General features: G+C 38.7%; 1 protein-coding gene across 8 annotated transcripts in view; it reads left to right on the top strand.

Annotated features, from left to right (window-relative positions):
- The window catches only part of EPB41L5 (erythrocyte membrane protein band 4.1 like 5), a 55,897-nt gene that overhangs the window by 11,895 nt on the left and 31,265 nt on the right, over positions 1 to 12,737 (top strand). For all 8 annotated transcript variants that reach the window (XM_058839313.1, XM_058839318.1, XM_058839312.1 and 5 more), the window contains exons 4-10: positions 4,625 to 4,667; positions 5,770 to 5,848; positions 8,323 to 8,367; positions 8,681 to 8,733; positions 11,287 to 11,407; positions 11,786 to 11,873; positions 12,497 to 12,585. In XM_058839313.1, coding sequence (XP_058695296.1) covers positions 4,625 to 4,667; positions 5,770 to 5,848; positions 8,323 to 8,367; positions 8,681 to 8,733; positions 11,287 to 11,407; positions 11,786 to 11,873; positions 12,497 to 12,585 — 518 coding nt within the window. The remainder of the gene's footprint in view (positions 1 to 4,624; positions 4,668 to 5,769; positions 5,849 to 8,322; positions 8,368 to 8,680; positions 8,734 to 11,286; positions 11,408 to 11,785; positions 11,874 to 12,496; positions 12,586 to 12,737) is intronic.

The following is a 12,737-nucleotide window of genomic DNA, read 5'->3' as shown; positions in this document are numbered from 1 at the left end:
GACTCCAGAGCCTGGTGTGTCATGTAGAAACTCTTGGTGCTGATGTTACAGAGAGGAAGGAGCAAAACCAGACTTGGCCCTTTTGTTGTATGCTATACAAAGAGGAGGTTTTCCTTTGCACATGCCCTCTGCTTTCTTGTCAGCAAAAGTCACCTTGTTAATGTCTGCTTGCAAGAAGGGTATACCTTTCATTTGTTCAAACCAGTTGTGACTCAGATGTGCAACTGTAAGTTTTTAGGAGGCTATGTGTGTGTTTGTATCAGTTTGAGTAAATGGTTCTTCCAAGCCCAAGTTTGTTGGTGTTTTATTGTGTGTTTCTAAAAATGTAACAGGTTTTGAAATCAGAAGCAGACCACTGTCAGAAGCAACCACAGGTCTTTCACTTGTGGGCTATGCAGTTTTATATAGATACTTCTTATAGTCAAGTATTTAATCCTTTCACCAAGGGTAGCTGCAAGTTAAGTGAGCCTTTAGGCAAGGAATGTTTTTTTTCTTTGTCATGCATCCCCATAAGTTAAACTTGTATTTACTTAGCCCAGCATCCCCAGGTAGAATGAGATCTCCATTTTTCTGCTGCATATGTCAGTCTCATTTGCTAGATATATTAACCTAATTGCTTTTGTGTTTCAAGGCCACTTCAGAATTTTTTCGTGCTTAGGATGGCACAGGGGAAGCACAGACAATTGAGCTAAATATCTGAATTGTTCAAGGTCAGCATACAAAAATGGAGGCAGTGACTTATATTCCTTCATTTCTGTGAAGGTCTCTGTCCAGAACAGTTTGAAGGTGATCTCCTAATTGTTGAAGCTTTGTACAAAGGCAAAAAAAATTCCACAAACTTGCACCTTTGAAAGAAGCTGACAGCTTTGGATACAGTGCTCCACCACAAAGCACTTATAACTTGATGGCTTCTTTCCAAAATTATTGTGGTTGAATTTTATGCTTATCATGTAATTGTAGAGAACACTCCTCAGAGAAAATCATTGGTGCTCAGCATCTGAAACAAACTTCATGGCCAGTGGGATTAGCTGCTGCTGCTCTGTAGTTTCCAGTAATGAAAGTGGTCTTTAAACCCCTTGCAGAGCAAAGACATTTAACACCAGGAGAAAAGGACCATTACACTAACAGATGGATAGCATTCAGAACCATGCATATCAACAGAAATGAGAAAACAGCCTATTGCACACTGTTTTATATTTCTCAAAATCATGTTAGCTGTGCTCAGCATGTGCAGTCCAGGATGCTGAGTACTGATAGTGAAGGATTCTATTGCATTTATTTTTTTGCTTCAGGAAAACAGTAGTCTGTATGGTTATGGTATCCTAACTCAGTTTCTGCCACGTGGCTTCTGATGTATTTCTGATGTATTGTCTCTAGAATCTCGTAAGAGTTCACAGTGGATTAGTTTTAACGAGTAGAATTATCTGTATGTTTTGGGTTTTTTTTCTCTTCCTGATCTGCTAGCAGATAAAGCCATTTCATCCTGAAATGTGTTAATAAGAGTTAATATTTCCTGCCACAGAAGTGGCTCATGCCTTGCTTTTGTCTAGCAAATTATAACTGCCAGTCCAGAGAGTACATGATTGAATATTTGATACTGCACAATCTACCAGGTACAGGGAATTTCAAACTCCGTTTGCTTCCTTTTCTTAACTATGTGTGACTGAAAAGCAGCAGAGTAGAGATAACAATCTGTTTAAACTGGACCTTAATGATGAAATGCATGTAATGAAACAGAAAAGATCTCATTTTGCCAGAAGAGCTGAAGGCAGCAGCCAGAGATAATTAATTGCTTTAAGAAATGAAGAACTGTTACGATAGCAGCCATTCCTGCTAAAGGAGCTGGCAAGTTCTAGCAGAAACCCAATCTGCAGCTGCAAACAAAGAACAGAGACTAATCAAGTGACTTGTCCAAGATTATTCAGGAGGCCTGTTAAATAAACAGTGTAAGAATACAGTCCCTTGCTGTACACGGAATTGTCCTCTAGCTCCGGAGGAAACCATCTTTCTGCTACTTCATTTAAATCTAAGAATGTTGCCATACTAGCTAGTTACTTTTACTGATACAAACTAGCAACACAGTTATACAAACGTTTTGGAAATCCCACACTTTCGTTTTAACTACAAGTAGGTTTTCAGTAGATTTATTGTGAACAACTGAAGGATTGGGGTTTTTTTTCATTGTTTTCTGCTGCTTAAGTGATCACTAGTTGGGTGTTAAAGATTTCCTGGGGAGTGGAGGAAACCCAAATAATGGAAACTCTTCTTGACATTTTGGATTTTTGTACTGAAGTAGTAGCTTCTTTAAAGACGTTCTTAAAACAGTTAGTGAAGTGAAAGAATTGTTGTTTTCATGGGATTTCTGTGTTGACTCTAGTCTGCTGTTCAGAAAGAGACCAGTTTTAGCCTCAACATCTTATTTAATTAACCTCATTTTCCCAAACTTCTTGAAATCCAGCCAGGTCAGGATTTAAGGGGTTTTTGTATGTGTTTTGTTTTTAATTTCTGCAGCAGCAAACTCTTTTAGTAAGGACTTCCAGTACTCTGCACAGTCTGTTGTTTGTGTCGTCTTCTGTTTAGCAAACTTTATCTCTGATTTTCAGCAATAGACTGTGCTGTGCAAACCCTCATCAAAAGTAAACTTCTTGTCCAGGTCCACTTGAATTCCATTTTAATCACTTGGAATAAATCTCAAGTTTCTTGACGTCTGTGTCTGTCCATTCATGTGTTGGTTTTGGGGCTGGGTTTTTTTTTCATTCCCACCCCCACTTAAAAGCAGTTCTGTTTCCCTTCTCCCTTACATACCCTCACCACTGAGCAGGACTCCTGTGGGCAGCAGCAGCCAGAGCCCAGCAGAGTGAAACACTATCGGTGCCTGTCATGGGCCTGCTTCTCTGTTGCCTTCCCATGGAATGTGGAGGAGATGAGAAAAAACAGGAGGGAGATGAAAAAGGGGGCACAGCCAGCCCTGGAGCCTAGAAAGGGCTCTCCCTGCCATTCCTGTATCTAAATCACCTGCAAGCCTCCAGCTGCGTAGTTTCTATATTTTTTTGGTAGAAGAAGGAGTAAGTAAAGTCTCTTTTATAGCAAGTGAATTTATGGAATAGGAAAAAAGATTATATGATTTCCCTGAAGAAAGAATAATTGCTCAACTCCCATTTCACTGGTAGTGTAAGCAAAATTGATGTAAATATTTGCTTCATTCCTCCTTAAGCTTCTTCTTTATTTAAAAAATATATTAGATTTATTTCAGATAGCTCTCTGCAGCTTAGTTGGAATAGGCAATGAGAGCATTCTCAGCTGTGTGCACAGCAGCAGCAGATGGTTTAAGCATTCTCATCTGCAGCTAATACAGCAATCAGTCACAGCCAGGCTGTGTTACAGGCTGATTTCAGCTCTCTGCAGAAGGCAGGGCTGTTGTGGAGGCAGGAATGTATTTGCACTTGGCAGTGCAACCTGAAAATACTGGTTCTTTTTCATACCTTTGTTGCTTTTCTGTCATCCCTGGGGCTCGCTGGGAAGTTCATGTCACACAGTTTGACAAAAGGAGTGTTGCTAAGTATATAATTCATCTGTATTAGTTGCAAGGTGACATTTGGGATTGATCTGATGAGGTGGTGTTCCCTGGGCATGGTGAACCATGCAGGACATGGTGTGTCAGGTAGTTGTCTCTGGCTGTTGAGTCAGTGCAATTACGTTGGTTAGGGTGCTATGTTTCCTGTTCAGGTGAGTCACCTCCTTTGGAGGAGGGAGCTGTTGGCCATAGGCGGCACTACGAAGGAGATCTGTCCCGCTAGATGTGTGTTGGATTTCCAGCTTTAACTTCTGCTATAAACTCTTCAGCAGTGTCATTATGTGCAGTTATTTTGGGAAGCATAGTGTATACGTGTAGGTGTTTCAATCTGCCAAGTACAGGTTTTTTCACATGCTGTTGTACACAGTGTAAGTCAGGCCATTGTTTTGGCTTCTTGTCCAGTATATAGCTTATAATTAGCATTAGTAGGTGAGGCAGTAACTTGTCGAGCCATGTGACAGTTGTTAAAATGTTACCTGCGAATAGATTTTTGAATAGAATTAGGCAGAGCTGACTCCGATGTTGGGACACAAGTAGCTGTGCTGTTACTGCACTCGAGTCATCTAAAGAAAATGCCTGAAAGCCAACAATATTTATTTTGTCTCTCCCCATCCTGCCCCAAGTAAACATCACACACAGCTGAGTGCCAGACTCTTCAGCTATGATTTATGCTACTCTGGCACATTGTCACTGGCTGACCTACTAATGTGTGAATTAAGTGTTTGTCTGGACAGGATGAAAATCTAGTGAAGTGGTTTGTTAGTATGTTTGTTGTTTTTTTTTTTTAAGTAGACAGTGCTGTCTTGAAGATTTGGTTTAAATAAGGTACTACAGGATGTTTCTGTTGTTCAAAACTGACTTTTTGCATTACAAAATTTGAGCAAAAGGATCTTCAATGAGCACAGAAAGCTATGAATTGTGAAAGACTTGAATTACATTGTTTTACCAATCTACTTATTATTCCAAGATGGTCTTCACTAACACTTCCTCTTTTGTTCTTTCCGGGAGAGTTCCTTATTGATAATTCAGTGAAATTAATTTATTTTTCAGCATTGGCTGGACAACACAAAAAGCATTAAAAAGCAAGTTAAAAGTAAGTGTACTTTCTGTTTTCTTGTGGGACATTGTATTTAACATACAGGAAGCACAGCCAGTTGAAATGAGTTGTGGGGGGCAGTGTCCTGTGAGAGGGTGAGGGTGGCAAGTGACAAAAGCTCTGCGTGGTGTTACTGACTGTTAAATGGCATCTTCTGTAGCTCCTACTACTTTATTCTAATGTTCTTAATTAAACATGTTATGGGCTCATTAATTATAGTTGAAGTAGAGTCAAGGCAGCTGAAGATGTTCTAGTATTATAGAGCACTATCCTGGCTATAGGAAAACTTGTCTTGGAGCCTCATGCATGGCGCAGTCCTGCATGCTTGAATCTGTGTGCACTCCACCAAGTCCTCACCTGCTGCACAAAGGTTCAGTGTGGCCTGGTTGTTGCAGTGATGTGTGCTTGGGTAAGATGTTGTTTAGCAGCTTCCTTTCTCTGCACTGTGGGAAGTCTTCAGGGATTTGTGGTGTTGTTTTAATCCAAGTAAGGTTTTGGAAGCAGTGAGAGGGAGAAAATTCCTCCTGTCAAATGCAAGAATCAGCAGAGCGATGCACATTTTTAAAGAACTGTTGATCCAGTCTTTTGCTGAATTAACACTTTGGTTTCTAGAAGAGATGATTCTTCCATAGAGGAGTCTCTTAAATACCCATAAAGTATGTCTAAACTTCTGTGGAATAGAAGGACTTGAGTTGTCAGCAGTATTTCCCAGAGCCCTGGGAAGGTGTTGCAGAGACCAGCAGCATGCCTGAAGATTTAGTCAACTGTAGAGCCAAGATGCACAGCTTTCTTGGTGGTGGATAGAGCCCTTAAATATAGAGATTAGCCTAGATTCATGTGCTCTTGGCAGGAGTTATTGTTAAGTTAATGTGATATGACCATTGACTTGTGACACATAAAACTATTTTGTGTGTATATTTAAATGTCCTTTCACCCGATGTTCTTCACAGATTTCCCTGGCATAAGGGAATTCCTGCCTTAAGACCTTGTGCAGAACATAGCCAACCAATATCAGTCACATTTTGTGATGTGATTCTGTATAATAAATAACCTGTCTCATCCACTGTTATTGCTGTCTTGAATGAATTCTGTGTTGCAGTCGGCCCCCCGTATTGTCTGCATTTTCGTGTAAAGTTTTACTCATCAGAGCCCAACAATCTACGTGAAGAGCTAACAAGGTAAGAGGGATTTTGTGTGTGATAGTGGGACCCAGGTAAGGCCAGGGAAATGTTTTCTGTGGTATCTGTTTAAACAATTCTGATATTTTTGAGAATTCTTTAGCAACTGCTTACTGTTGCTTACTTGGCTTTTTGTAAATGTAGTTTTCTTTTTGTAAAGTGGCTATTTTGTGTGTGGAAATAAATGTGACGCAAATCTAAATATTTATATATTACTTAATGCACCATTTTTCGTTAGGCAATTTTAGCAACTGATCTGAGTAGCTTATACATGATGGACAGAGGTTTTCACTGAAGAGGACAGACTTCATTCCTCTGTCTTTATTTTTCTTAAAATGTTAGTTTCAACTGCATACAATCATCCTGTCTCCAGGCAGAAAAGCATTGAATTGCAAGTTAGAGGCTCTCTTTGAAAAGAGGAAGTTCAGTTAGCATTCCATTGCATGTGTGGTCTCCAAAGAACTTATGGAAAGGGAAAATAGTATTTTACTGCCATGTTGAGCTGAGTTGATACTACTAGAGGTGTAGGTTTATAGTATCAGGTGAGCAGTGGTTCCTATTGATTAAAGCATTTCACAAATCCGTTCATAGAACTGAATTTCCGGTTGGACTGAGACTACTAGGGGTGCTTTGAAAAGGAACACAACCTACCATCTGTCAGGAGTATAAATCTGTTGTAAAAGGCAACGTTTCCTTGTGTTGCTACTGCTGCTGCTGATCCCTTTTGGAGAGTAAACTAAGTTATATTTTCATGATAGCTGTAGACATTTCATACCTCAGCCATTTGTAAGGGTGTGAAGTGCATTTGTTTGTTGTTCAGGTTTATGTCTGTGTGGATCTTCAATCTGCACTTTAGCCAAATCCCTTGGAATGCTACCAGGAAGATTATAGTAGCATTACCCCTTCTAGCCATATGTACCCTGTGCAGCTTCATATTTACATGTGGTAACATAACTGCTTTTTAATGCTTTCCTGCTGATCTGGGAAGAATCTTTCATGTCCCTGTTCATGTTCCTGAAGAAATATTTAACTATCTTTAAAACCAGCAACTATAGACAAAATTCAGACCTATAGCTGTATCAATTTACACTATGGAACATTTTCATCTGTTTTGTCTTGAGTTCTGCCAGTTAGACCTTGCTGGGCAGGTTTTAGCAGGGCAGATCTGAAACCTGAGGGCTTTTAAACACTGTCTGCCTGCTTAGCTAATCCCCCAGAACAGGAGAGTAGCAAGTGGTCCTTCTGTCTTTAGACACCTTAAAGTAGCAGAAGTGGCAGGAAGCCTGCTTTGCTGCCAGTTGTAGGTGTCACTGGCAGGGACTTTCCCAAGGGTTCCATCCTTTAACAGCAGGACACCCAACTGGAGCTACTTTTCAGCTCCCACAGGTGCAGCCTGCTCATACTCTCACCCAGTGATCGTGTGACACAGCAGGGGAAGTGCATGAATTGCTCCGAAGTGTTACGTGGCTGGTAAGCACAGACTGGTCATACACACTATGCACTGGAGGCCTGTGTTCATTTTCATACCTGGGTTCAGTACCTACCAAATTTATGCTCCATGCAGAGCAATAAAGGAGCGTTCAAAAGGTTTTGGATAATAAATGGTTGGGCAAAGTATTTGTGGACTTCCGTGGAACCTGTAGGAAAAACACCTCCACGTGTTTGTGTCTGTGTATGAAAGTGTGAGGAGACACAGGCACATGTTGAAGTAAAAGTTGTGTGTAAGGCTTCTAGGAATCCGTGCTAGAATTCAGGCTGGATACCTTGGTGGATGCTGGTGTTTTGTACTCGATGAGACCTCTTCTGTTAAAAGAAAGCTGTGTACCATAATGGAGCGAGGGGGCTGCTCTTCAGTGGTATTGGATCAGAAGAATTGGTATTGCACACCAAAGGGATTTATATTTAATATTTACCCCATTTTTAAGCAAAAAGAGTAGACAATATGCAAGGCAGTGAAGGAAAGCTGGCTCTGAAGAGTAAACAAGTTGAAAAGGCTGCAGCCTGCTGTTTAGTTTTGGTCACTTTGCAGTCAGCTTTCCAGGTTAGATTTTAACTAAGCAATCCATAGTAGAAACTTTTTCTTATTTGCAGGACTTAAAAACAACCATTCTTTTATGAGATTGGTATGAGTATGAATAATGAAGGAGATGTGGAAAATGCAAGTTGTTCTTTGCTCAAGTAGAATCAGAAGAGAATAAAAAATATATTTAGTTTGGTATCCTGTTTATTTTTCCATGCAACACTGTAGTTCAGCTTTTGACAACTCGTACTTTTGGGTTTGCTTCATTTGAAATGCCTGCAAAACACACAAACCCAACTGATAAAACCTTGAAAGGTCACAGTGCTGTTTCTTTGGTCTTGAAAACACATGTTAAGAATAGAAAACATGTTTATTTGTCAGGCTGTGACTCCTGTTGGCTGAATGACACATTAGCACTATTACTCAATGACTTATTTCTAATTTAATCCTACAGGTATTTGTTTGTTCTGCAGCTGAAACTGGATATTCTTAGTGGAAAGTAAGCAGCCTTTTAAACTATTACAGTAGCATAGAGTTTATTAGATTTATATTTGGATAATTATTAACTTTTGCTTAATTATGTAATGTTATTTTTTTTCTCTAAAATACTATTTTCTCTGCATGAATTTCAGGAGAGGAATGCTTAAATAAAGTAGGGTTTATCTCCTGATAATCCTGATAATTTTCAGCAAATCTACCAATATTTTTTCATTTTCTTATCCTAGACATTTGCAGTTTCTTACTGTCAGTTACATAAGTTGTCTGCTAATGGTGTCAGTTCAGGTTTTAACATTGCATTTCTCTTTTGGCAGATTGGAATGTCCTTTTGACACCGCTGTCCAGTTGGCAGCTTATAACATGCAAGGTGAGTATGTGGAGGAAGGGAAGGGTGAAGCTGCACAAACAGTTTTGTGTAGATTCTTACTAACTGTTTAAAAAAGTCTGTCCTTTTTATGTCCATAAAATGGAGTCTGCCGATACATTAGTGATCCAGTGTGAAATGCAGATCTTTTTGATTGTACTTGTGCTGAAAGTATGTACAGAAAATTACTGAATTCCTCAGAAAACAGAACAAGGAGGTTCTGAACATAAACGGCTTTGCCCTAAAGTTTTTTTCTCAGGTGCTTATGTGCAAATCTGTCCACTGTCACAGAAGATACAAGGTCTGCAGCCTTCCTGAATCACCTTGATGTAGTAACACAGCTCACTTCTTTTTCATAATTTTTCATCATTTCATCACTTATAGTTTCTGTCAAGTGTTGTCTTTGTTGTCCAAATCAGGTACAAAATTGGTTTCGTTTGCACTGTGTATAAAATACCAGCTTTTGACTTCATCTTATTTGTAGGAACATCTTAATGCCCCATGTCTCATGCTTGTACTTGAACATTCCTGGTTGAACTGCATTTGTAGGTATTTCAGATCCTTCTTCAGCCACAAGATGTGACATTCTCTTTTTTTCTCAGATATACAGCACTGTGCTTGAATCATCTCAGATTTTATTAATCAGTTGTCTTTAGCTTTTGATTCCAAATGAGAATGTGTTGTTTGGATGAGGCTGTGATGTTAACAAAATGCAAAGTTCCCTATGGTGTCAAGCAAAGGAACTCACAAGAGGAGAGCCTTGAAGTTTTAAAACTGCCTGCTGGATTAGGCTTTTGGGTCCTTATTGGAGGATATAGATATATGGGTATATGGCATTATTCAACCCAATTGATGTCCCATGTGTTTGAACCACACAAATTCTCCACACAACATTGATTGTAACAATCTTGTTACTCTTGCACTACACTTACTCTGCATGTGGTAGGACAAAGTCACCGAAATTTGTTCTCTTACAAATATTTCTGAAAACACTTCCTTCTTTTCATGCAGGAAGTGCTAATGGCCCTAAATTGTGCGTAGGTGTAAAGATTGGATTAAACTGTGAAGACACCTGCCTTTTTAACCTGCTCTTTTCTGTGGAAGGAAAGCAGTTAGAATACATTCCACAGTTAAAAATATTAGCATTGTTAGAGCCTTAAGATACAGGTTCAGTAAATAAGATTTTGGAAGAACAAAGTGATCTAATTAGGCCATGTATCCACTGCTTTTTGTGGTGGTCTTTTCTTTCCTCTCTCCACAATGAGGCCTGTAGCAGGGCTCTAATCTTTCCGTCTGACAGCTGTGTACTTTTATTTAAATCAGCTGGAACCTAAGCTGGCTTTGACAGCATTCCTTTCAACAGAGGCAGGCATTTTAGTGGGAGTAAATTATTATAGAACTACAGACTTCCTCAGTCAGCATTTAAAAAAAAGAAGAAGAGGGAGGGTGAAAAGATTGTTATTATGTTTGCAGCATTCAGAATCCAAGAAGTGGAGTTTTATATCATGTGGCATTTCTATACCTGTGGAATACTGGCATTTATTTGACTTCTCCAGGTCTTCCTAGTGATGTCTCTATTTTTCTCTACATAAACATCTGTAGTTTCAGTTTTCAAATAGCAATTATTGGCCTGCATCAGACTTCCAAAGTCCAAGTTAGAGAATTATTCATATTTTTTTGAGTGTGAGCTGAATGTTAAGAAGCAACTTGAAATTAGTAGGAGGAGCCCATGCTTTGTGACTCTGAAAATCAGTACATTTTTGTAAAGGTTTCTAATTGTCAGCTTCAGAATATTAGATATTTTTTAAAACTGGACTTGTTAGCATCTGTGGGACATAGAGTTGTGTTTTTGGTGTGGCACATCCCATGACTGGTATATTCCAGTTCTTTTTCTACATAGCATCTCTTACTGCCCCTCTGAGCATGCAGCAGTGGACTCGATGAGCCATTTGACCAACCCAGGAAGGCATTTATTATGTCCTCAGATGAAAAGGAGAGCAACAAATAACAGCTGCATGATTGTGCCCTGACACAGAGTAATTTTAGCAGGACAGGGCCATATAGAATCATAAAATTGGAAACTGAGTTGCAGACTGGACAAATAGTTTCATGAAAAGTGTTAGAACTGGTTTTGCTTTTTATGAAAAATGTCAAGAGACATTGCTTTAATATTTTAAGGCAAAATTCCGTTGTAACTTTAGTCAGCTGTCATCTCGGTAGATAATTCTGTGATAAAAATGTTGAAAATTCTCTGCAAGAAAGAAAAAACGTGAGTTTCAAGGATGGTGATAAATTCCCTTTATAGGAAGCTTTTTAAGGAATATGTCAATAATACTGCATAAACAATAATGCAAAGCTTTTGTGCAGAGAACACAACTATTTGTTCAGTGTCCATAATTTCCCTGTCAAAAAAGGTGAAAGGAGAACTGGAGGAGAAGGAACACAAAAAGAAATTTAGTTTTATGGACTAAGTAGAAAAGTGTGCAGAAATTCTTCTGTATGCAAAAATATCTACTGTGTACTGAGAACAGTGACTAACAGTGTTGTTCTTTGTAGCTGAGCTTGGAGACTATGATCCTGCTGAACATGTCCCTGAGCTGGTGTCTGAGTTCAGGTTTGTTCCCACTCAGACTGAAGAGATGGAATTAGCTGTTTTTGAGAAGTGGAAGGAATGCAGGTACTAGATCTTCCAGTGAATGCTGCTCAGCTGTTTGCACTGATTTTTTTGTGAAGAGAATCTATTAAAAAGATACTGCTGATGCTTCTTCTGTGACCTTATTCAGAAACAGAATTTTAATATGGTTCTGTCCTATTTTGTAGAAGAAAATAATGTGAAAAATAACACTTTTCAAAGGCTTGAGTAAAATGATGAGGTACAAAATCTTGAAACACAATAATTTTTTCAGCAGTGTTTTCAGATTAAAACTTTAAAAAGTGGCCTTGATTTTCATTAAAGTGAACAGTGGTCAACACTGTCTATGTTCTTCACAAGCTTGCAGGAACTTTTTTTCCTCTTTCATATACCAGTTTTTCCTTTCTGTGTTTTTTGTTTCAGGGGGCAAACACCAGCACAGGCTGAAACTAACTACTTAAACAAAGCTAAATGGCTGGAAATGTATGGTGTAGACATGCACATAGTCAAGGTATGTTTAACCACAACATGGTGTCCTTTGGAAATGATAATGTTAGTTTTGTGTTGCATTTCAACACGAGTTCTGCTTTGGGGGGGAAAGAAAAGGAATATTGTTCTCATGCAATTTGTGTAATAAGTGATCTGGCTTTGTGTCAACATTTCACTCTTTGGTATATATTTCTAGAAGGTATAACTTGAGTCTAAGCATATCTACTCTATGTTAAATGTGTGTTTGATGTGGAAGTATGTATTACAGTTTGTATTTAGACTTAGGAGTTTTGTGAAAAATCATAGTTACTCAAATTTGCTGGGGTGTAGTCAGCTACCAGCTGAGGAACTACAGATTAGCGTTATCTCCTGCAGAGATGCAAGTGCAGCAAATGCATAAGGATGGCTGTATTACACAGACAAATCAAGAAACTTGAATTTTTGTCTTTAGTCAGCCTTATTGAAGGGTTGCAAACAAGAAAAATCCATTGCATAAGATCATCAAAACACAAGAATTTTGTTGTATAAGATAGCAGATATGTGTGTAATTATAACTGTTCAAACAAACTACATTAATCACTCTCATAAATTGGATAGAGGGTCAAACACCAAAATGAATATAATTTTTTATTTTGTGGCAATTAGGCAAGAGATGGCAATGATTACAGCCTGGGACTAACACCTACAGGAGTTCTTGTCTTTGAAGGAGACACAAAGATTGGTTTGTTTTTCTGGTAAGCTCTCTGTATACTAAAATTTGGTTTTGATCTTGGTTCTTTTGTTTCTTTTATGATAGCAAAAAAAAATAGTTTGGGTTGTGAGAACAACATGAATATGAGGTACTTTCTCTGGAAGATACTAAATGTTAGATGTTTCCTGCACTTTC

This window comes from Poecile atricapillus, chromosome 5, assembly GCF_030490865.1.
Source record: "Poecile atricapillus isolate bPoeAtr1 chromosome 5, bPoeAtr1.hap1, whole genome shotgun sequence".
Classification (NCBI taxonomy): Eukaryota; Metazoa; Chordata; class Aves; order Passeriformes; family Paridae; genus Poecile; species Poecile atricapillus.
The sequence above is the reverse complement of the archived record's forward strand: the minus strand, read 5'-3'. Positions and strand labels throughout refer to the sequence as shown.